The sequence below is a fragment of the Sphaerodactylus townsendi genome, linkage group LG11, assembly GCF_021028975.2.
Source record: "Sphaerodactylus townsendi isolate TG3544 linkage group LG11, MPM_Stown_v2.3, whole genome shotgun sequence".
NCBI classification, from domain to species: Eukaryota; Metazoa; Chordata; class Lepidosauria; order Squamata; family Sphaerodactylidae; genus Sphaerodactylus; species Sphaerodactylus townsendi.
In genome coordinates, this window is record NC_059435.1 from 5,684,141 (window position 1) to 5,706,867 (window position 22,727).

The 22,727-nt window shown below is 56.5% G+C and overlaps 1 protein-coding gene across 7 annotated transcripts in view; it reads right to left on the reverse strand.

Moving 5' to 3' along the window:
* The window catches only part of EPB41L4B (erythrocyte membrane protein band 4.1 like 4B), a 176,723-nt gene that overhangs the window by 107,501 nt on the left and 46,495 nt on the right, over positions 1-22,727 (reverse strand). For all 7 annotated transcript variants that reach the window (XM_048511185.1, XM_048511186.1, XM_048511188.1 and 4 more), the window contains 2 exons: positions 6,067-6,109; positions 2,832-2,910 (listed from right to left, as the gene is read on the reverse strand). In XM_048511185.1, coding sequence (XP_048367142.1) covers positions 2,832-2,910; positions 6,067-6,109 — 122 coding nt within the window. The remainder of the gene's footprint in view (positions 1-2,831; positions 2,911-6,066; positions 6,110-22,727) is intronic.

The following is a 22,727-nucleotide window of genomic DNA, read 5'->3' on the forward strand; positions in this document are numbered from 1 at the left end:
GAAGCTAATAGTAGATTTTCCATTTTCTGATAATATCCCTCTTAAAATCTAGAGATTTGAGGTTACATTTGGACATACAGATGCCAGATGATGAGGAATCCAGTTTTGAAGGATTTTAACTCTTGTGTTTTAGCTTGGTTTGCTTTGAGAGCTGAGACTAAAGGTTTTTGTACTTTTAAAGTTATTGTTGATACCATATTGTTCTGGTTGACCCTCTTTTCCACTTACAGAGCCAGTTTACTGTTTTTCTTTGAAATAAATATTCAAAAACATTTAACCTACTGATGCCTCAATTGATGTAATTTTATTGGTATCTATTTTTATTTTTGAAATTTACCAGCAGCTGCTGCATTTCCCACCCTCGACTTATACGCGAGTCAATAAGTTTTCCCAGCTTTTTGTGGTAAAATTAGGTGCCTCGACTTATATGCGGGTCGACTTATACACGAGTATATACGGTACTTACTTACTTACTTACTTACTTACTTACTTACTTACTTACTTACTATCTATCTATCTATCTATCTATCTATCTATCTATCTATCTATCTATCTATCTATCTATCTATCTATCTATCTATCTATCTATCTATCTATCTATCTATCTATCTATCTATCTCTTAAGCTTTTATACCGCCCCATCCCCGAAGGGCTCCGGGCTGTGTACAACATATAAGGATAACAATATAGGATAACTAAAACATTTAAAAGCAGCGATAAAACCGTAAGAACTATTTCTAATAATTATACAATAAAACTCAATAAAATGAGAGTATGAGTGGCGTCCAGCAGTCTATTTTTAAAGTTCCCTCCCCTCCCCCGAAAGGGAGGAATGGCGTCCAGCATTCTAATTTTAAAGTTCCCTCCCCCCAAAAGGAGGGAACTAGAACAATGGACGTAATTTCATCCATTATTTTCATCGGAGGACATTAAACTGTACCCCCCAGGGGCCCTTAAATGTGGTGCCTGGCGCCCACCAAGTGTTTTTAGAAAGTGGGCAGGGCCAGGTGGAGGTTTTGCCCACTTAGGCTTCTGATTGGCTGCTGCCAATTTGATTGGCTGTGCAGATTTTTAAAGTTGTCCCCACAGCACATGGATCTTCACTGTGTGACTGAAGGTAAGCTATGGCAGCCATTTTGTGACTGGCTGCACCCACCACGCTGGGTCAGAATCCTTAAGGTGTCCGCTGCCTCAAAAAGGTTAGGGACCCCCCACTGTACCATAATTCTTACAGCCTCACATCAGTCATTTTGTTTCCAGGCAAGTAGCAGGTAAGAGAGGAAATCAGGATAATCTCTGCCAGGTGTGTTGTGAGATCAAGGCTGAGCAGTGGTTTCCCACCCTTTTGGAGGTATTAAAGCCCTGGGGTTTCCAGAGGCACAAGGCTTTGGGCAAGAACCAAAGGGTTTTTGGCTCAAAATCTGCGAACCAGAATGAGTTGGGCCAGTGAATGCCGGGTGAGCGCCCACAATGCTGTATCATATCCAGAGCCCCTTGGGGATTGGGCGGTCTATAAATTCAATTAATTAATTAATTAATTAATTAATTAATAGTTTCTTTTGTTGTCTAAATCGGGGGTCTCCAAGCCTTCTGAGCCTGCAGATTCCTCTATAATTCTGCCAGAGCATGGTAAGTGCGGTAACAAAATGGCTGCCACAGGAGGCAGAGCCAGCCACAAAACAATTGCTGCAGCTTAACTTTCAATCACACAATGAAGGTCTCTGTGATGTGGTGGTAGCAGCTGCCAAAGCAGTTTTAAACAGTTTTAAAGGTCTGCGCAGTCTATCAAATCTCCAATAGTGAATCAGATGCCTTGTTGGGCAAAAGTCATACCTGGCGTTAACAGCATCCTAAAAACAAGATGTTGGTAGATGTTATGACGCCCATGGGTACCATGAGGGGACCACTGATCTGACGTATTTTTTCGTGAGATTCTTTTAAACCCCAGCAGTGGGAAATGATTGGATAGAAATAAATGAAGCAAGCAAGCACAAGACTGAACACCCATTCTCTCCGCCTCTTCCATATTCTCTCCTTTCTCTGTGGTTTTATGACTGAAGTTGCATTTGAACTGCATATTAACTTGGAAAGGACCCCGTGCAGGCAAAAAGCCAGGGTTCAATGACTGTCATTCCAAGTAGGGGCACCTCTGACAGCGGGACCGAGAGAGCCCTCTGCCCCAGATTCTGTGAGAGCTGCTGTGAGCCAGGTTGGACAATGTGGGGTGGATCAACCACATGGTCCAATTTCGTATAAGACAGCTTCATATATGTTCAAAGTTGGAGCAGATGCATCACTTCAATAAAGTTAAGGAAGCAGCTGGAAAATTTTGCACTTGAGAAGAGAGGGCAGGCACTCCTATTGTGTCAAACATACCAAAATCAAATTCATTTGCACAAAGAAATCTTTGTCACATTTGCTAAATTCCAGCCAGATTTAATGAGCAAACTCCGCAAAGCTCCAGAACACATTACTAAAGTTAAGAGAAATGTGTCAAATATACCAAAGACAAATTCATTTGCACCAAGAAATCTTGTAACATTATCTAAAATTCCAGCCAGATTTAATGAGCAAAACTCTAAAAACTGGATAGCCATGCAAACCAGGCTATGACTGGTAACAAAAACCAACCCAGAACGATTTATTGATTTTTACCTGGAGGCCTCAAACAGGGTTCTGGGGAGGGCCATATAGATGTCCCAAATAAATACGTTCAAGCAAAAGCTATAAAGAATTCTATTTTTGAGCCGCTACACAGAAAGCACAAGGCAAAATTGATCCCCCACTCGCATAACAAATATTAAGTGCTGTAATTCAGGATTCCTTCCTACCTTGTGAATTCCTCATGGAGGTTGTTTGGCTCTGATGAATAGTATTTGATTCGGAAGTGCAATGCATAAGGTGGCCCAACTACACAAAGAAAAAGAAACCATACAATAAACAAGGTTAAATTTATGCTATAGTGTCATACATGGGATTTTGTGAGGCTGATGAAATGCTGCTTTGAGCAAGAGAACTGAGCAAAAGAACTGTTATTTTAGATCAGAGATGTCCAGCTCTGGAACTTAAGATGTTTATGGACGACAATTCCCATCAGCCAATTGGCCATGCCAGCACTGTAGTTCTTCCCATGAAAATCAGTGGGGTTTAACCTACACGTCATGCCCAGCGGCCCAAACACATGATGAACTCTGTGTGTGGGTGCCCACAGAGAAGGCTCTGAGTGCCACCTCTGACACCCGTGCCATAGGTTCGCCACCACTGATATATGAGCATCAATAATTCTACTGCTGTTTTAAATTACAAAATAAATTATAAAATAACATGACTGAGAAGAACCTATCCTCTGCCCCCAAGTTCACTAGACAAGCTGCCTGGCGAAAATTAATTTTTTAGCTGTAACTCTGTACAAATCTTTATTTAAAAAAAACCCCAACCCAACAGATAAAAACTCCTTTTAGAGATGGATCAGTCATCACCCCAAACATATGAGGAACAGTTTACCATTTAGCCAATTCTTATGGCATAGAAGAGATTGCTCAAGTATTTTTGACTTCTGAAGGGAGGCTTTCATACTTAAGCACAATTTACCTAGAAAGGGTAACTCAAATAGCATAGTACAGCCTGGATATTTAAAAGCCTTTGCATCCGACAGGAAGACATTACTCATGAACAAGGGATAAACTGTGATTATCAGATTATATGTAGTCTTTCTTATAATAGTGTAAATGTGGACATTAAAAAAAGACTATTTGGAAAAATTGGTATTTTCTAGAGCATATTTCATGATGCAACAAGAAACCCATGATTAAGGTGACCAGATTTTCACCTTTGTAACGTGGGACGCGCGCTGCCTTTTGCGGCGCTCCCCGGTTTTCCGCCCCAGAAGGCAATGTCACGACGGCGGCAGGAGTGCTTGCGGCCACTTGGGCGCTTTGCCTTTTACGCTCCCACGGTTTCCACGCCCTGTCACAGGGAAGCCTCCCGGCTGCTGCCTTTGCTGAAGAGGCTCCCGGTTCCCACCCTGTCACAGGGCAGGAAACCAGGGAGCGCCCCAAAAGGCAGTTTCCCCTCCTGCGGCTGCATGCGCGGGAGGCTGCCGCACTGCCTTCTGGGGGGCTCCCCTGTTTCCCCGCCCTGTGACAGGGCGGAAAAGGGGAGCGCCCCAGAAGGCAGTGCGGCAGCTTTAAAAAAATCGGGAGTATTTAAAAAGCCCGCGGGACGCGGGACAAATTGCTCAGAAGCGTGACTGTCCCGCCAAAAGCGGGACGTCTGGTCACCTTACCCATGATGGCTTTTAGGAGTACTAAGCATTGGAGAGAACATCTTGTTCATAGCAGCACTCAAAAATGTGTTATAGCCCCATCCGGGGGCAGGAGGGGCACAAAGGGGCTTGAGGCAGCTGCGCAACCTTGTGCCGGCTCATTTGCCCTCCCCTGGGTACTTATCTCAGTGGAGGAGGCAGATGTGCCAGAAGACGCCTGCTCCTCCCCCCCACCCCTGCAAAACCTAGAAGTCTGGGCTGTGGTGAGGCTCTTCTGGAGTCCCAATCAGACACCAGTGTGTGTGTGTGTGGGGCAGGGCAGAGCATTCCTTTGGGTGGTGTAAATCCTTTAAGCCCTTCTTTCTGGTAGCGGGGGTTGCATTTTTTGCTCCCTGTGCCTCCAGAAAGCCCTCTGGAGGCAGCAGGGGGGTGTCACAGCACCGCCACATCCCACTACCGAGGGCTTCAGGCAGGGCTACTCATAATCAAAGCATCCTGCCGGACACCAGTCCTTCTTGGAGACGTTTTGCCAGTGGAAATTGAAACTGTTGTAAATTAATACATAATATGAAATACTTTATCAACCCTTTAGATAAGGAAAAAATACATACTAAAGGGATTCACAACATGCAACTGTCCACGGGGTGTGTGTGGGTGTGTGTGGCTCCCACTTAGCTGCAGGACTTGGCAAGCTGGGCAGCCCAAGGAGGTGGGAGAGCCAGGCAGCAGCAGGAATAGCCAGGCAGCAGCTGGAGAGCCGGCCCAGCAGCAGGAATAGCCCTTTCCCCCCAGGAGCCAAAGAGCTGAGGAAGGGCCAGTGGAGCTTTGGAGGCGGAGGCCCGGGAAGGGCCTGGCCAAAGGGGAGGAACTTCAGGGGAGGGGCTTCGGGGGAGAAGAAAGCTATAAAAGCCTCGGGGAGCCAGAGGGGCTGGGTGATGGTTGCCTCTGGGAGGGCAGTCAACCATTAGCAGTGGCTCTCTGGGTGCTACCCAGGTTGAGAATATCTGAGACCCGAGGAAGGTCCCCGAGGTGACAGGAGTACCAGTGGGTGAGGTGACAGGGAGCCCTAGTCACAACAATACATACATACTTGCATGTTTGAATGGCGGTACACAGTTCTTAAAGGGCTGATTCCAGTGGTGGGATCCAAAAATTTTAGTAACAGGTTCCCATGGTGGTGGGATTCAAACAGTGGCATAGCGCCAATGGGGCTGGGCGGGGCACGATGGGGGCATGGCCGGGCATTCCAGGGGCGGGGCATTCCTGGGCGGGGCTGTGGCAAGGACGCAGCCGCTGCGCCGGTCCTTGGGCAAGAAACAGCAGAACAGCTAGTAATAATTAAAGATGACTTTGAAAATGAGCTGATACATGACTCTGGACTGATGGTTGGTGGGTTTTCAGAATGGGATCCTCCTCTTTTGACTTGCATATTTTGGGCAAAATATTTCATGGGTTCGATTAATTGCTCCCCTGCATGCAGAATCAATGGACGGTACCTTTGTTTAAAAGAAAGATAAAAATGTAAATATTTATAATTTATTTAAAAGATTTTTAAAAATAAAAATATTTATAATTTATTAAAAAGATAAAATTGGGTCAGGACTCTCGATTATATTTTTGCTTGTATACTTTACCTATAATGAACCCAAATGTTATGTGGTGTACCTATTGCAATGGAAATGAATGAACTGATACGGGAAAATCACCTAGACACCCAGGGTTCCAGAAGTGTTCACCTGTACGCAGGCCTGACCAAAATCATCCAGAAAAAAAGAACCAGGTATCAGACTCGCCATACTTACTTTTTGTTTGCTTCTTGATGGGTTTCGAAAGGTCCAGCCAGTGCTAGGAAAAGAAAAAAAAACCTTGCTTAGAAAAGGTAGCAGGACTTTGCGGGTCATTCAGCCAAGCTCAGAGGTCCCCAACGGGGTCCCCACAGCTCCAGTGCTGCCGACCCACACTTTTCCTGGTGCTTGCCATGTGATTTTAGAAAGCGAGCGGGGTCGGGTGGGGCTTTTGTCCAGCAGGGCTTTTGACTGGATGCGCAGATTAAAAGCCGTGGTGGGATCCAAAAATTTTAGCAACAGGTTCCCATGGTGGTGGGATTCAAACAGTGGCGTAGCGCCAATGGGGCTGGGCGGGGCACTACGGGGGCGTGGCCAGGCATTCCAGGGTCAGGGCATTAATAATTTCTCTGTTACTGTAAAAAAACTCTTACTGTAAAAAAAAAGTCCCTAATTTCCAGCTGGTCTCTTTCTGTCCATCATTTAAACTCATTCTAGCAAGTCCTATCGTCTGCTGCCAACAGAAACAACGACTTCTCCTCTAATTGACTGCCTGTCAAATACTTAATACTTTCAAATACTTAATTTTGTTTCTAGAACTCAAAAGAAGGAGACTTTCCTTAAACAAGGAACTTTACCGTATTTCTAAAACATGTTTTTGAAACAGCCCAACAGGGAGAATTATCCCGTTTTCTACCTTCGCTAACCAGCCACATAGGAAACAACAGGACTTTATGATTTTTGGACCTAATGGGATTTCTAACGGAAAAGCAGACCCAATTAGTAGCCCCCTCTTGGCACACACAAATAATTAGCAGCCCACTCTCGGGAACTGGTGAGAACCTGCTGGATCCCACCTCTGATTAAAAGGCATCCCGTTAAACAGAGCTTCTGCTTGCAATATGATGAGTTATACACAGCCTCGCTTCTTAGCATTTTATGACTGGCTCCACCTTTTCTGGCAGCCATTTTGTGACTGTGCCCAGGGCCACAGGCTCAAAAAAAGTTGGGGACCCCGCTCTAGTTTAAAAAGAAACAAATGGAACCGAAGACCTTTCTCTATGCAAGAAAAGAGCCTTTACTCCATAAATATTTGCACAAGCCCCACAGTTTTCGTTTCACTGGAACACGTCAGTTCAAACACTGACAGAAGGAGTCAATTGCTTTTGTGGTTACATTCTATTCTTTATGAGATACGGCCCACCAGGGAGCCTAACAATTTAATCAATAAGAAGAAATCATCAAATACAATGAAACAGACGGTATAATGTAATCTCACTGAGACGGATCCTACTGTCAGCATCATTTCCCCAAAGCCCGTGGAGCTGAGTGCTCTTCTGCCAGGGGAAAAGCGCTGGCAGAGGAACGCTCACACTACAAGAAAGCACTGCTCAACAGATCTGTGGGGTGCAAATCAATTCACAACAGTCCTGAAAAGTAAATCATCACCACCCTTCTTTTGAAGAAGAAGAAGAAGAAGAAGAGGAGGAGGAGGAGGAGTAGGAGTTTGGATTTATATCCCCCCTTTCTCTCCTGCAGGAGACTCAAAGGGGCTGACAATCTCCTTGCCCTTCCCCCCTCACAACAAACACCCTGTGAGGTGGGCGGGGCTCAGAGAGCTCCGAGAAGCTGTGACTCACCCAAGGTCACCCAGCTGACGTGTGTGGGAGTGCACAGGCTAATCTGAATTCCCCAGATAAGCCTCCACAGCTCAGGCGGCAGAGCTGGGAATCAAACCTGTTTCCTCCAGATTAGATACACGAGCTCTTAACCTCCTACGCCACTGCAGCTCCACAACTGTGGAATCAGAAGAGAAAAGCCCACGGACAAGCCCTTCTTGGACAATTCCACAAGAGTCTTGCTGGATCCCACCATCTAGTCCATCTAGTCCAGCGGTGGTCAACTAGTTCCTCTGATGGTTCAACAACCCAGCACAACAACTGAGGCCTTCCCCACACGTTGTCTCCAGGCATTGGTATTGGAGATTTACTGCCACCGAAGCTGCCTGGGGCAAGTGCCCCCAAAGTGAGAAGGCGGACTCCTAAAAGGTGTTATTCCAGGGCCATTTAGGGGTTTATCCAGTGGTGGGATTCTAATGGTTCAGTTACTGGTTTTCCCCGCCACCACCCACTTACCTGGCTGCTGCACCCCACTTATGGCTACCAATCTTGATCCTCTTTGATCTGAGATTGCAAATGCCTTAACAGTCCAGGTGATCGGGAGCAGCAGCCGCAGAAGGCCATTGCTTTCACATCCTGCATGTGAGCTCCCAAAGGCACCTGGTGGGCCACTGCGAGTAGCAGAGAGTTGGACTAGATCAGGGGTAGGGAACCTGCAGCTCTCCAGATGTTCAGGAACTACAATTCCCATCAGCCTCTGTCAGCATGGCCAATTGGCCATGCTGGTAGGGGCTGATGGAGGCTCACTTCCTGTTTATCTGTAACAGGCCCCTGAACTTAAATGGACTCTGGTCTGATCCAGCTGGCTTGTTCTTATGTTCTTATGTTCGATGTTTGGCCGGGGGAAGGCGAGGGAAGACAGTGGCTGCGGAGCGGTGGCTTCTTTCAGGGGCTGATGGGAATTGTAGTCCATGAACATCTAAAGCGCCAGAGTTGGACACCTCTGCCATAGAGTTTGCCTTCTGAAGCTGCACTTTCCTTTCTAGGAAACTGATCTCTGTAGTCTGGAGATGTAATTCTGGGAGGACTCTGGGGCTCCCCTGGAAGATGGTCACCCCAACTGAAAGGGATTTCCCCCCTCCTAACCAGAGGAACTGACTTTTTTTTGTTTTTACTACGTTACTTAAAAATGCTACAACGAAACAACGGGCATGCTTTGTGGTGTACAAGTGATGCTATTCTGCATTTGGGACCCGGGGTGTGTGTGGGTATTAAAAGCATTCAGTCCCCTCTTCAAGACTTAGCAACTTGACCCGATAGACCCAAAGGATCCTGAAAATAGTAAAAACAACTTTTCAAGTAGCAAAACCAGCAAAGGAAATAGCAGCAGGAAAAGAAACAACCGGTAAAAAGATCCCTAACACGCACCAATGTGATAGATGCACAACACAAGTTTCAAGACTTGGCTGATTTCACAAGCTGAAATCTTTGAATGTAGCCAACATCTCATGAGAAAGATTTTTGCATCCTAAGGTAGGGGTGGCCAACCTATGGTGCTCCAGATGTTCATGGACTACAATGGGGATTGTACCATAGGGAGCACCATAGGTTAGCCACCCCTAAGGGGTATATTTAGTCCAAAAAAGATAACTTGCTGCTGAACCAAACATCATCTTGCATGTTGTTTCAGAGAACAGCTGTGATGGTCTCCAGCAGAATGAGTAAATTACAGTCCGGCAGCACCAACGAGGATTTCAAGGTGTAAGCTTCCAAGGGTCAAAGCACCCTTTGTCAGATACCACTGTTGGGTATCTGATGAAGGGACCCCTTTGATTCTCGAAAGCTTATACCCCAAAACCTCATTGGTCTCTGAGGTGCTCCTGGACTTGATCTCCCATATATCTGTTGGAATCAAAATAGTCTTCCGTGTGCAACAGCTGATGGATGACAATATCGACAGAGTTGTTTCTCTGTTTAATGAGGTGTTAAACTCAGGGTGTTTCCATTGCTAGTAAACACAGGGCATTAAAAGCCATTCTCATGATAGCTTCCAGAGAGGAGCAGGGAGGGGGGACTCATCGGCACCAGGGGAAGCCCTGCCCAGCATCTCAGCACCTGTGACACAGCGACATCACTTCTGGCAATATGGGGATGCTCGGGTGTTTGGGTAAAAATGGCTTCCACCATAGAGTTTTGCAGTGTTTATTCAAACGCATTCTGGAAGTGACATCATTGCATTGCTGGGAACATTCTAATTTGGCAAAAGCTCTATGGTAGTGTCAGGCTCTTGAACGTGGAAATAACAGAGACCGTAGGAAAGTCCTAAAGCAGTTTATTTCTACAACGCGTAGAGTAACAGAGAAAGCTGAATCTAAGCTCTCCCGCTTAGATCCAGCGATTATATCCTTCAATCCCCCCCCCCCATTTGATTCCCGCCAAATGTGTTTCACAAAGTGTATAACATTTGCACTACAGAGCTTCAAGAAACCTGGGAACGTTCGCACCTTCCTGCAGGAGGGCTGGCGCCAGGGAATTGCCAGGGAGGGGAGAGGGAAACAGGAAAGCATTTACAGGAAACATTTGCGATTCCCACACAGCAAGACATCTAAGCACTGGCAGGCGTGGACCTGACAGGTAGAATCCACTGGTGGTGGGGGCACAACCCGGGGGCAATAAATCCCCTGCCCCACCTGGGGTTGGCAGCCCAAGCTGTTAATGCTGGGGAATTCCCTGGCCTCTGTAGGCATACATCCTCCCTCAAATGCCAGCCGAGGAACAGAAGGGGGCAGTACCCCAATGGGGTAAGTGGGTCCCATCTAAGCTCCATTCATTTGAGGCAGAGACAATATATTTGTTTTCTTTGGCAGGTGTCACTAGCAAGGAAGAGCGGGGGCTTGCTTAACTTCTCCCTGCTACTAAAAAGACCAGTAAGGAAAACAGCAAGTGAAGTTTAAATAGCTCCTTCCTCTCCATCACTGGTAGCGGAACTTAAAAACCATTTTTCAGGTTACTGGGCTTGCAGCCTAAGAGGCTGTTGAATAGATGGGGGGGGGGGGGGGGTCAAATGAAGCTTGCCGAATGAGGAAAAACACAATCCCCATTAAGCCAGCAGCAACTTTTCTCAGTGTGTGTCAACCCAGTCTCTCAGCAAACAGAGAAGAGTGTTTATTTCACTGATACTCCAGCTTCCTCCTCAGTGTGGACCCAAAGCGGGTTACGTCATATTCTTCTCTGTTTTATTCTCATCACAGCCCTGTGAGGTAGGTTAGGCCAAGAGTGTGTGGCTGGTCCAAGATCACCCCGCCAGCTTCCATGGCAGAGCGGGGGTTTGAACCAGGATCTCCAAGATCCTAATCAGACACCTTCTTAACCAGTGGCGTAGGAGGTTAAGAGCTCATGTATCTAATCTGGAGGAACCGGGTTTGATTCTCCGCTCTGCCGCCTGAGCTGTGGAGGCTTATCTGGGGAATTCAGATTAGCCTGTACACTCCCACACACGCCAGCTGGGTGACCTTGGGCTAGTCACAGCTTCTCGGAGCTCTCTCAGCCCCACCCACCTCGCAGGGTGTTTGTTGTGAGGGGGGAAGGGCAAGGAGATTGTCAGCCCCTTTGAGTCTCCTACAGGAGAGAAAGGGAGAATATAAATCCAAACTCCTCCTCCTCCTCCTCCTCCTCCTTCAATGTACCTTGCCGGCTCTCAGAGTACAGAAAGTTAACCAAAGGGGAAAAGAGAGACATTCTAATCTGAGTTCTGACAAACGGTCCATTGGTACTTACCCTGAAGGGGCCTTCTCCTGGATGGCGTGGGGGGGGGGTGGTGGGGGGGGGGGGTGGGGGGGGGGGGGGGGGGGGGGGGGGGGGGGGGGGGGGGGGGGGGGGGGGGGGGGGGGGGGGGTGGGGGGTGGTGGGGGTGGGGGGGGGGAGGGGGGTGGTGGGGGGGGGGGGTGGGGGGTGGGGGGGGGTGGGGGGGGGGGGGGGGGGGGGGGGGGGGGGGGGGGGGGTGGGGGGGTGGGGGGGGGGGGGGGGGCGGGGGGGGGGGGGCCGGGGGGGGGGGGGTGGTGGGCGGGGGGGGGGGTGGGGGGGGGGGGGGGGGGGGGGGGGGGGGGGTGGGGGGGGGGGGGGGTGGGGGGGGGGGGGGGTGGGGGGGGGGGGGGGTGGGGGGGGGGGGGGGTGGGGGGGGGGGGGGGTGGGGGGGGGGGGGGGTGGGGGGGGGGGGGGGTGGGGGGGGGGGGGGGTGGGGGGGGGGGGGGGTGGGGGGGGGGGGGGGTGGGGGGGGGGGGGGGTGGGGGGGGGGGGGGGTGGGGGGGGGGGGGGGTGGGGGGGGGGGGGGGTGGGGGGGGGGGGGGGTGGGGGGGGGGGGGGGTGGGGGGGGGGGGGGGTGGGGGGGGGGGGGGGTGGGGGGGGGGGGGGGTGGGGGGGGGGGGGGGTGGGGGGGGGGGGGGGTGGGGGGGGGGGGGGGTGGGGGGGGGGGGGGGTGGGGGGGGGGGGGGGTGGGGGGGGGGGGGGGTGGGGGGGGGGGGGGGTGGGGGGGGGGGGGGGTGGGGGGGGGGGGGGGTGGGGGGGGGGGGGGGTGGGGGGGGGGGGGGGTGGGGGGGGGGGGGGGTGGGGGGGGGGGGGGGTGGGGGGGGGGGGGGGTGGGGGGGGGGGGGGGTGGGGGGGGGGGGGGGTGGGGGGGGGGGGGGGTGGGGGGGGGGGGGGGTGGGGGGGGGGGGGGGTGGGGGGGGGGGGGGGTGGGGGGGGGGGGGGGTGGGGGGGGGGGGGGGTGGGGGGGGGGGGGGGTGGGGGGGGGGGGGGGTGGGGGGGGGGGGGGGTGGGGGGGGGGGGGGGTGGGGGGGGGGGGGGGTGGGGGGGGGGGGGGGTGGGGGGGGGGGGGGGTGGGGGGGGGGGGGGGTGGGGGGGGGGGGGGGTGGGGGGGGGGGGGGGTGGGGGGGGGGGGGGGTGGGGGGGGGGGGGGGTGGGGGGGGGGGGGGGTGGGGGGGGGGGGGGGTGGGGGGGGGGGGGGGTGGGGGGGGGGGGGGGTGGGGGGGGGGGGGGGTGGGGGGGGGGGGGGGTGGGGGGGGGGGGGGGTGGGGGGGGGGGGGGGTGGGGGGGGGGGGGGGTGGGGGGGGGGGGGGGTGGGGGGGGGGGGGGGTGGGGGGGGGGGGGGGTGGGGGGGGGGGGGGGTGGGGGGGGGGGGGGGTGGGGGGGGGGGGGGGTGGGGGGGGGGGGGGGTGGGGGGGGGGGGGGGTGGGGGGGGGGGGGGGTGGGGGGGGGGGGGGGTGGGGGGGGGGGGGGGTGGGGGGGGGGGGGGGTGGGGGGGGGGGGGGGTGGGGGGGGGGGGGGGTGGGGGGGGGGGGGGGTGGGGGGGGGGGGGGGTGGGGGGGGGGGGGGGTGGGGGGGGGGGGGGGTGGGGGGGGGGGGGGGTGGGGGGGGGGGGGGGTGGGGGGGGGGGGGGGTGGGGGGGGGGGGGGGTGGGGGGGGGGGGGGGTGGGGGGGGGGGGGGGTGGGGGGGGGGGGGGGTGGGGGGGGGGGGGGGTGGGGGGGGGGGGGGGTGGGGGGGGGGGGGGGTGGGGGGGGGGGGGGGTGGGGGGGGGGGGGGGTGGGGGGGGGGGGGGGTGGGGGGGGGGGGGGGTGGGGGGGGGGGGGGGTGGGGGGGGGGGGGGGTGGGGGGGGGGGGGGGTGGGGGGGGGGGGGGGTGGGGGGGGGGGGGGGTGGGGGGGGGGGGGGGTGGGGGGGGGGGGGGGTGGGGGGGGGGGGGGGTGGGGGGGGGGGGGGGTGGGGGGGGGGGGGGGTGGGGGGGGGGGGGGGTGGGGGGGGGGGGGGGTGGGGGGGGGGGGGGGTGGGGGGGGGGGGGGGTGGGGGGGGGGGGGGGTGGGGGGGGGGGGGGGTGGGGGGGGGGGGGGGTGGGGGGGGGGGGGGGTGGGGGGGGGGGGGGGTGGGGGGGGGGGGGGGTGGGGGGGGGGGGGGGTGGGGGGGGGGGGGGGTGGGGGGGGGGGGGGGTGGGGGGGGGGGGGGGTGGGGGGGGGGGGGGGTGGGGGGGGGGGGGGGTGGGGGGGGGGGGGGGTGGGGGGGGGGGGGGGTGGGGGGGGGGGGGGGTGGGGGGGGGGGGGGGTGGGGGGGGGGGGGGGTGGGGGGGGGGGGGGGTGGGGGGGGGGGGGGGTGGGGGGGGGGGGGGGTGGGGGGGGGGGGGGGTGGGGGGGGGGGGGGGTGGGGGGGGGGGGGGGTGGGGGGGGGGGGGGGTGGGGGGGGGGGGGGGTGGGGGGGGGGGGGGGTGGGGGGGGGGGGGGGTGGGGGGGGGGGGGGGTGGGGGGGGGGGGGGGTGGGGGGGGGGGGGGGTGGGGGGGGGGGGGGGTGGGGGGGGGGGGGGGTGGGGGGGGGGGGGGGTGGGGGGGGGGGGGGGTGGGGGGGGGGGGGGGTGGGGGGGGGGGGGGGTGGGGGGGGGGGGGGGTGGGGGGGGGGGGGGGTGGGGGGGGGGGGGGGTGGGGGGGGGGGGGGGTGGGGGGGGGGGGGGGTGGGGGGGGGGGGGGGTGGGGGGGGGGGGGGGTGGGGGGGGGGGGGGGTGGGGGGGGGGGGGGGTGGGGGGGGGGGGGGGTGGGGGGGGGGGGGGGTGGGGGGGGGGGGGGGTGGGGGGGGGGGGGGGTGGGGGGGGGGGGGGGTGGGGGGGGGGGGGGGTGGGGGGGGGGGGGGGTGGGGGGGGGGGGGGGTGGGGGGGGGGGGGGGTGGGGGGGGGGGGGGGTGGGGGGGGGGGGGGGTGGGGGGGGGGGGGGGTGGGGGGGGGGGGGGGTGGGGGGGGGGGGGGGTGGGGGGGGGGGGGGGTGGGGGGGGGGGGGGGTGGGGGGGGGGGGGGGTGGGGGGGGGGGGGGGTGGGGGGGGGGGGGGGTGGGGGGGGGGGGGGGTGGGGGGGGGGGGGGGTGGGGGGGGGGGGGGGTGGGGGGGGGGGGGGGTGGGGGGGGGGGGGGGTGGGGGGGGGGGGGGGTGGGGGGGGGGGGGGGTGGGGGGGGGGGGGGGTGGGGGGGGGGGGGGGTGGGGGGGGGGGGGGGTGGGGGGGGGGGGGGGTGGGGGGGGGGGGGGGTGGGGGGGGGGGGGGGTGGGGGGGGGGGGGGGTGGGGGGGGGGGGGGGTGGGGGGGGGGGGGGGTGGGGGGGGGGGGGGGTGGGGGGGGGGGGGGGTGGGGGGGGGGGGGGGTGGGGGGGGGGGGGGGTGGGGGGGGGGGGGGGTGGGGGGGGGGGGGGGTGGGGGGGGGGGGGGGTGGGGGGGGGGGGGGGTGGGGGGGGGGGGGGGTGGGGGGGGGGGGGGGTGGGGGGGGGGGGGGGTGGGGGGGGGGGGGGGTGGGGGGGGGGGGGGGTGGGGGGGGGGGGGGGTGGGGGGGGGGGGGGGTGGGGGGGGGGGGGGGTGGGGGGGGGGGGGGGTGGGGGGGGGGGGGGGTGGGGGGGGGGGGGGGTGGGGGGGGGGGGGGGTGGGGGGGGGGGGGGGTGGGGGGGGGGGGGGGTGGGGGGGGGGGGGGGTGGGGGGGGGGGGGGGTGGGGGGGGGGGGGGGTGGGGGGGGGGGGGGGTGGGGGGGGGGGGGGGTGGGGGGGGGGGGGGGTGGGGGGGGGGGGGGGTGGGGGGGGGGGGGGGTGGGGGGGGGGGGGGGTGGGGGGGGGGGGGGGTGGGGGGGGGGGGGGGTGGGGGGGGGGGGGGGTGGGGGGGGGGGGGGGTGGGGGGGGGGGGGGGTGGGGGGGGGGGGGGGTGGGGGGGGGGGGGGGTGGGGGGGGGGGGGGGTGGGGGGGGGGGGGGGTGGGGGGGGGGGGGGGTGGGGGGGGGGGGGGGTGGGGGGGGGGGGGGGTGGGGGGGGGGGGGGGTGGGGGGGGGGGGGGGTGGGGGGGGGGGGGGGTGGGGGGGGGGGGGGGTGGGGGGGGGGGGGGGTGGGGGGGGGGGGGGGTGGGGGGGGGGGGGGGTGGGGGGGGGGGGGGGTGGGGGGGGGGGGGGGTGGGGGGGGGGGGGGGTGGGGGGGGGGGGGGGTGGGGGGGGGGGGGGGTGGGGGGGGGGGGGGGTGGGGGGGGGGGGGGGTGGGGGGGGGGGGGGGTGGGGGGGGGGGGGGGTGGGGGGGGGGGGGGGTGGGGGGGGGGGGGGGTGGGGGGGGGGGGGGGTGGGGGGGGGGGGGGGTGGGGGGGGGGGGGGGTGGGGGGGGGGGGGGGTGGGGGGGGGGGGGGGTGGGGGGGGGGGGGGGTGGGGGGGGGGGGGGGTGGGGGGGGGGGGGGGTGGGGGGGGGGGGGGGTGGGGGGGGGGGGGGGTGGGGGGGGGGGGGGGTGGGGGGGGGGGGGGGTGGGGGGGGGGGGGGGTGGGGGGGGGGGGGGGTGGGGGGGGGGGGGGGTGGGGGGGGGGGGGGGTGGGGGGGGGGGGGGGTGGGGGGGGGGGGGGGTGGGGGGGGGGGGGGGTGGGGGGGGGGGGGGGTGGGGGGGGGGGGGGGTGGGGGGGGGGGGGGGTGGGGGGGGGGGGGGGTGGGGGGGGGGGGGGGTGGGGGGGGGGGGGGGTGGGGGGGGGGGGGGGTGGGGGGGGGGGGGGGTGGGGGGGGGGGGGGGTGGGGGGGGGGGGGGGTGGGGGGGGGGGGGGGTGGGGGGGGGGGGGGGTGGGGGGGGGGGGGGGTGGGGGGGGGGGGGGGTGGGGGGGGGGGGGGGTGGGGGGGGGGGGGGGTGGGGGGGGGGGGGGGTGGGGGGGGGGGGGGGTGGGGGGGGGGGGGGGTGGGGGGGGGGGGGGGTGGGGGGGGGGGGGGGTGGGGGGGGGGGGGGGTGGGGGGGGGGGGGGGTGGGGGGGGGGGGGGGTGGGGGGGGGGGGGGGTGGGGGGGGGGGGATCCAGATGTTCATGGACTACAATTCCCATCAGCCCCTGCCAGCATGGCCAATTGGCCATGCTGGCAGGGGTTGATGGGATTTGTAGTCCATGAACATCTGGAGAGCCGCAGGTTGCAGACCCCTGTTCTAGTGTATGCTCAGTTTCATCCCCAGCTTCAGTGGTGGGATCCAAAAATTTTAGTAACAGGTTCCCATGGTGGTGGGATTCAAGCTGCGGCGTAGCGCCAATGGGGCTGGGTGGGGCATTCCTGGGCGGGGCTGTGGCAAGGACGCAGCCACTGCACTGGTCCTTGGGCAGGAAACGAATGCATGCAGGTGCAGGCTGCCATTCACACCGGTGCACCTCCTGCTAGACTGCTTCAAGTTCTGCATGCTACTGCTGAGAGGAGGGGCGTAGCTAAGGCAACAATCACGTGGCAAAACCACCCATTAGTAACCCCCTCTCGGCACACACCAATGATTAGTAACCTACTCTCGGGAACCTGTGAGAACCTGCTGGATCCCACCTCTGCCCAGCATGCTTACTTTTCTAATATGCAAAGAATTTCTGATGCAATCCAGCACTTTAATTTGGGATCCACCAACTGGATTTGGAAGAACAGTCCCCAAAGGTTGTACGTGGCAAATTGATCCAGCCACCAGCAACGGCAAAGCTCCCATTTGCTTCTTCCGCTTGACTCTCCCTCCCAAAAAGTCAACTGCAACACATGGAAGACCGGAGAAAGACAAGCACAGACACTGTTCCAAACTGGGCAGCTTCTGGCACTAGACTGATCGTTATACAGCTGCTCCACGGTGCCGGATGAGCATCACGTAAGATCAGCTTCAGCAGTAAATCACGGCTGCTAATTTGTAGGCATCCACACCCGCAGACTTCTGGCACTGACACAAAACCCAAATACAGCAATTTGCCACAAAACAGGCAAGGTGCCATGTTCACTCTTGGGGGTGGGGGGTTGGAGAAGACCGCGGAAAAAGTTCCACACGACTGGGAGAGAAGAGGAACCTTCAAATTGCACACAAAAACCGAGCAGCACTCTTTGTAAGAACAAGCCCTGGAATTTACAGCTTCAGGAGTAGCCAATAGTGAGTCTATGGCTTTTAACATACAGGTGGCTGCATAAAATTTACCCCCAGGGACACACCACAGTCGCTGGAAGTTCTTATTCAACAAATGGCTTTTCACGAGCTGCAGGAACCAATTTTCCTCAGCCCACTTATTCAATACTGGTCAAGCAGAAAGATCAGCTTGGAAATGGCCGAGTGGCGGATAAAATTTAGAAATGAAAACAGACTTAACCTCCTCTATAGGTTTTTGCACGACAGTCTCGTAGGCCCCACTTCTATTCTTCATTCTACAGTTAAAAACACTCCGTTTAACGGAAAGATGTTGTCTCCTAGTTTAGAGCCCGTATGACAAAGCAGATGGTTGGCAAGTCAAAACCTTTTACCAACAATAAAAAAGACCTGGCTATTTTCTCCACAAAAACATTATTGCAACCGGGGTGCTGTGTGGTTTCCGGGCTGTCTGGCCGTGTTCTAGCAGCATTCTCTCCTGACGTTCCGCCTGCATCTGTGACTGGCATCTTCAGAGGATCTGATAGTAGGAATGGAAAGCAAGTGTAGTATATATACTGTGAGGTCAAAAGGTGAGGCCCTCTGAATAGAGTAGCCTGGTATGTGAGTCACAAAGAAGTCTGTAGCCTGGGAGTAACAATGAAGATAGCCAGGTCAATTCCCAGGCTACAGATAGCAAGGTCAATTCCCAGGCTACAGACTTCTTTGTGACTCACATACCAGGCTACTCTATTCAGAGGGCCTCACCTTTTGACCTCACAGTATTTATACTCCACTTGCTTTCCATTCCTACCATCAGATCCTCTGAAGATGCCAGCCACAGATGCAGGCGAAACGTCAGGAGAGAATGCTGCTAGAACACGGCCATACAGCCCGGAAACCACACAGCACCCCAGTGATTCCGGCCGTGAAAGCCTTCGACAATACATTATTACAACCTATTCATGTAAAATAAAATTCAAAGTGAATTTCTGTAAAGACATATAGAAATACGTATCATATAAAAACATTTTCCAGAAGCATCAAATGTAATCAGAAGTTCAGAAGAAAATGCATCTTAGAGAAAGTTCTCTGAATCATGAGATGTCGTTCAGCTTGTATTCAGGTACCACTTCACAGAATTTAGCTCTGCCCTTCTCTCAAGTGAAAATCCTGTGCTGTTATCTTTGCTCATTTCCCTGTACACACAAGTTCATGACATATTAATGGCAGGCAAGATGAGTCAAATCGGTTTCAGGTAGCTGGATCAAGGCTGGCTTAGCCTTCCATCCGTCTAAGGTTGGTAAAATGAGTACCCAACTTGTGGGGGGCAAAGTGTAGAAGACTGGGGAAGGCAATTGCAAGTCACCCCGTAAACACAGTCCATCTAGTAAATGTCATGATGTGACATCAACCCATGTGTCAGTAATGACCCAGTGCTTGCTTTACTTTTAACTTTTAAAAACGAGTGTTAGTTGGGGTGCTGTGTGGTTTCCAGGCTGCCTGGCAGTGTTCTAGCAGCCTTCTCTCCTGACGTTTCGCCTGCATCTGTGGCCGGCATCTTCAGAGGATCCTCTGAAGATGCCAGCCACAGATGCAGGCGAACCAGCACCCCAGTGATGCCGGCCGTGAAAGCCTTTGACAATACGTGTGCTAGTTTTCTTGGTTGGCAAAATCATAACTATTATCCCTCGGGGGAGGGCGGTATAAAAGTGGAACAAACAAACGAACAAACAAACAAACAAATAAATAAATCAGAAGGCAGATTTCCCCCCAAAAAAGCTATATTGTCCCTTCAAACAAATTCATCAACACCAAAGCATCAAAATATGTCTGCCATTTTTATCAATAGCGTAAATCATATGGTAATTATTTCTCAACTTTTTTAAATTTTAAGGTAAGTCCACTACTTAGATAAAGCATCTTAATCAATGTTTATTCTTACTGCCAGGGTAAATTGTACTAATTCTGTATGGAGTTACATACCAGAGATAATTAATTGGAAATGATTTATTTTCTTTTAACCCAGATGGCTCTGTAGTTACCAAAACTCCAACTTTAATGCTCAGCAAATACTGGCATCTGCAGCATCCTTTCCCATTTATGCTTAAAATCATTTCCCAAGTGATCTTCTGTAATGAACAGCTATTTATAATTGTTTGAAAGTAGGCCTTTGCCATTGTTATTCTGAACCCCGAGCTCAAAAGTAATATAATTTAACTGCATTTTCTAATTATCAGATGCTGCTGTAATGTGTATCATGATAAATGGAACCATGATAACAGGAAATTATGTTCCCGGGGGAAGGATTCTAAGGGAACAAAGCGCCCTCTCTCCAGGCCTACATTTGGCAGTTCAAGAAACCCTTTGTTAAGAGAACAAATGTTTGTTGAGGCCTTCTCATTGTCGTAACATGGAACCTTGAAGAATCTCATTGGCCAGTTTTTGATTTTCTGACCCAGAAGCAACCAGCATTAATCATTAAACTCGTCACCTTCTGTTAACAGAGAATTTAAGCTTCAGCGTATTCCCCATGTCCAGATCTTTGGGGGTTTTTTGCGCCAAGTGACAGCTGACTTGTGGCAACCCCACATGGTTTTCAAGGGAAGAGATGTTCAGGGGTAGTTTGCTGTAGCCTGTCTCTGCATCACAACCCTGATATTTCATGGAACATAAGAACATAAGAGCCAGCTGGATCAGACCAGAGTCCATCTAGTCCAGCTCTCTGCTACTCGCAGTGGCCCACCAGGTGCCTTTGGGAGCTCACATGCAGGAGGTGAAAGCAGTGGCCTTCTGCGGCTGTTGCTCCCGAGCACCTGGACTGTTAAGGCATTTGCAATCTCAGATCAAGATTGGTAGCCATAAATCGACTTCTCCTCCATAAATCTGTCCAAGCCCCTTTTAAAGCTATCCAGGTTAGTGGCCATCACTACCTCCTGTGGCAGCATATTCCAAACACCAATCACACGTTGCGTGAAGAAGTGTTTCCTTTGATTAGTCCTCATTCTTCCCCCCAGCATTTTCAATGAATGCCCCCTGGTTTTAGTATTGTGAGAAAGAGAGAAAAATGTCTCTCTGTCAACATTTTCTACCCCATGCATAATCTTATAGACTTCAATCATATCCCCCCTCAGACGTCTCCTCTCCAAACTAAAGAGTCCCAAACGCTGCAGCCTCTCCTCATATGGAAGGTGCTCCAGTCCCTCAATCATCCTCATTGCCCTGAGGGGAGCATACTCTCCACTTCCTGATCACATCACATTTGGGTGGGAAGAGCTCCCTCATCCTACGGGGCAGGGGGGGGGGGCGGGGGGGAGAAAACATTCAGGGAGCTCTAGCAAGCTCTTCGCAGAAGCTAGCAAATCTCTTCATGGCTGGCCTGAGCCAGCACAAACCCACATGTGCCTGCACTATTAGTTATTGTCCATTTTACTAATTGGTCTGGCTTTTTGGACTGACTTTTCCTTTGTTGCCCTTCCTTGGTTGGTCACCCAGGTGGTGACATGAATTGGAGTGGAAATTGAGTGCTGGTGGGTATTTTTAACTGTTCATTGTTGTGATCTTAAACTGGGTGTATATTATTAATGTTCAGAAATTTTTAAGCTGTTCACCACACTAAGCCCAACATTGGCTGGGAAGAAGCCGAGATAAAAATCCAATAAATAATAAGAATAACCATGCCAAACGTTGGATACGATACAAGAGCCTGCAGAGCTCACCTTGCAATTAAAACCAAGATCTTAAAAAGGGGCCAGTGACGAGCGGCACGGATTTGGGCTGACAGATTCCTCTAAGATCATTTCCTCTGCATTCCTCAAACCTATTCTGGATGGATCCTCTCCATACTTTGGTGGTTCACTTGTAGGTTTCCAGTCGAAGCACATATTTTCCCCCCATCATCATCATCATCATCATCATCATCATCATCATCATCATCATCATCATCATCATCATCATCATCAGCTTAATACTTTGTAATTCTCAATATATTCTCTCTCGATATGTTCTCCCTGTGTGTCTGCTCATATATAAATCCGTACTTTACAGTCCTATTCAATCCTTCCTGTCTCTTGCCCCAAAGCTCCCTATTTTTCCCAACAAGCCTGTATTTCCTGTCCAAAATGCTGCACTGCTTTCGCCCAGAGCATCATGCGGTTCTTGCTGCTTCTCTGCATTTTCTAATCACTGCCTTTAAGGACAGCATAATTTGAGCTTGACAGATGTGGCTAATAAAAAAAACATCTTATTCTTGCAGCACCTGTGGTTAAATGAGATTTATCATCTTATCTGAATACAACCACGACTCATGCAAACCATGCCCAGTAGAAAAATACAGTTCAGTTTAAGAAACAAACAAACTTTGGGAGATCACACCTGACTGAAAATTGCATCAGCATCCCTAGGGAAGAATTTCCAGAAACCTGTGGTTCTGCATGTTAGACAACTCAGGTGTAGCAACATCAGGAGCAAAAGGGAGGGAAATTTCTCTCTGTCAACATTTTCTACCCTATGCATTAAATTATGCATGGGGTAGAAAATGTTGCCAGAGAGAAATTTTTCTCTCTTTCTCACAATACTAGAACCAGGGGGCATTCATTGAAAATGCTGGGGGGAAGAATTAGGACTAATAAAAGGAAACACTTCTTCATGCAAGGTGTGATTGGTGTTTGGAATATGCTGCCACAGGAGGGGGTGATGGCCACTAACCTGGATAGCTTTAAAAAGGGCTTGGACAGATTTATGGAGGAGAAGTCGATCTATGGCTACCAATCTTGATCCTCTTGATCTGAGACTGCAAATGCCTTAGCAGACCAGGTGCTCAGGAGCAGCAGCAGCAGCAGAAGGCCATTGCTTTCACATCCTGAACGTGAGCTCCCAAAGGCACCTGGTGGGCCACTGCGAGTAGCAGAGTGCTGGACTAGATGGACTCTGGTCTGATCCAGCAGGCTTGTTCTTATGTTCTTTGGGAGCTCCGTTCAACACATATACACTTACTCATTTCATTGCTGAAAGCCATAAAGTAAGCCATAAAGGAGGACACTATACCCTCAGTTAAATAGGTCCTATTGATGTATATCCAACCCTTAATAATCCGCATTTCCATCTCTGCAATGCCGGCCTACATCAGGATCAATTTGCCACGACTTATAATCGAAACTTATTCTTTTTCCGTAAGAGATCCTCAAGACAGCAT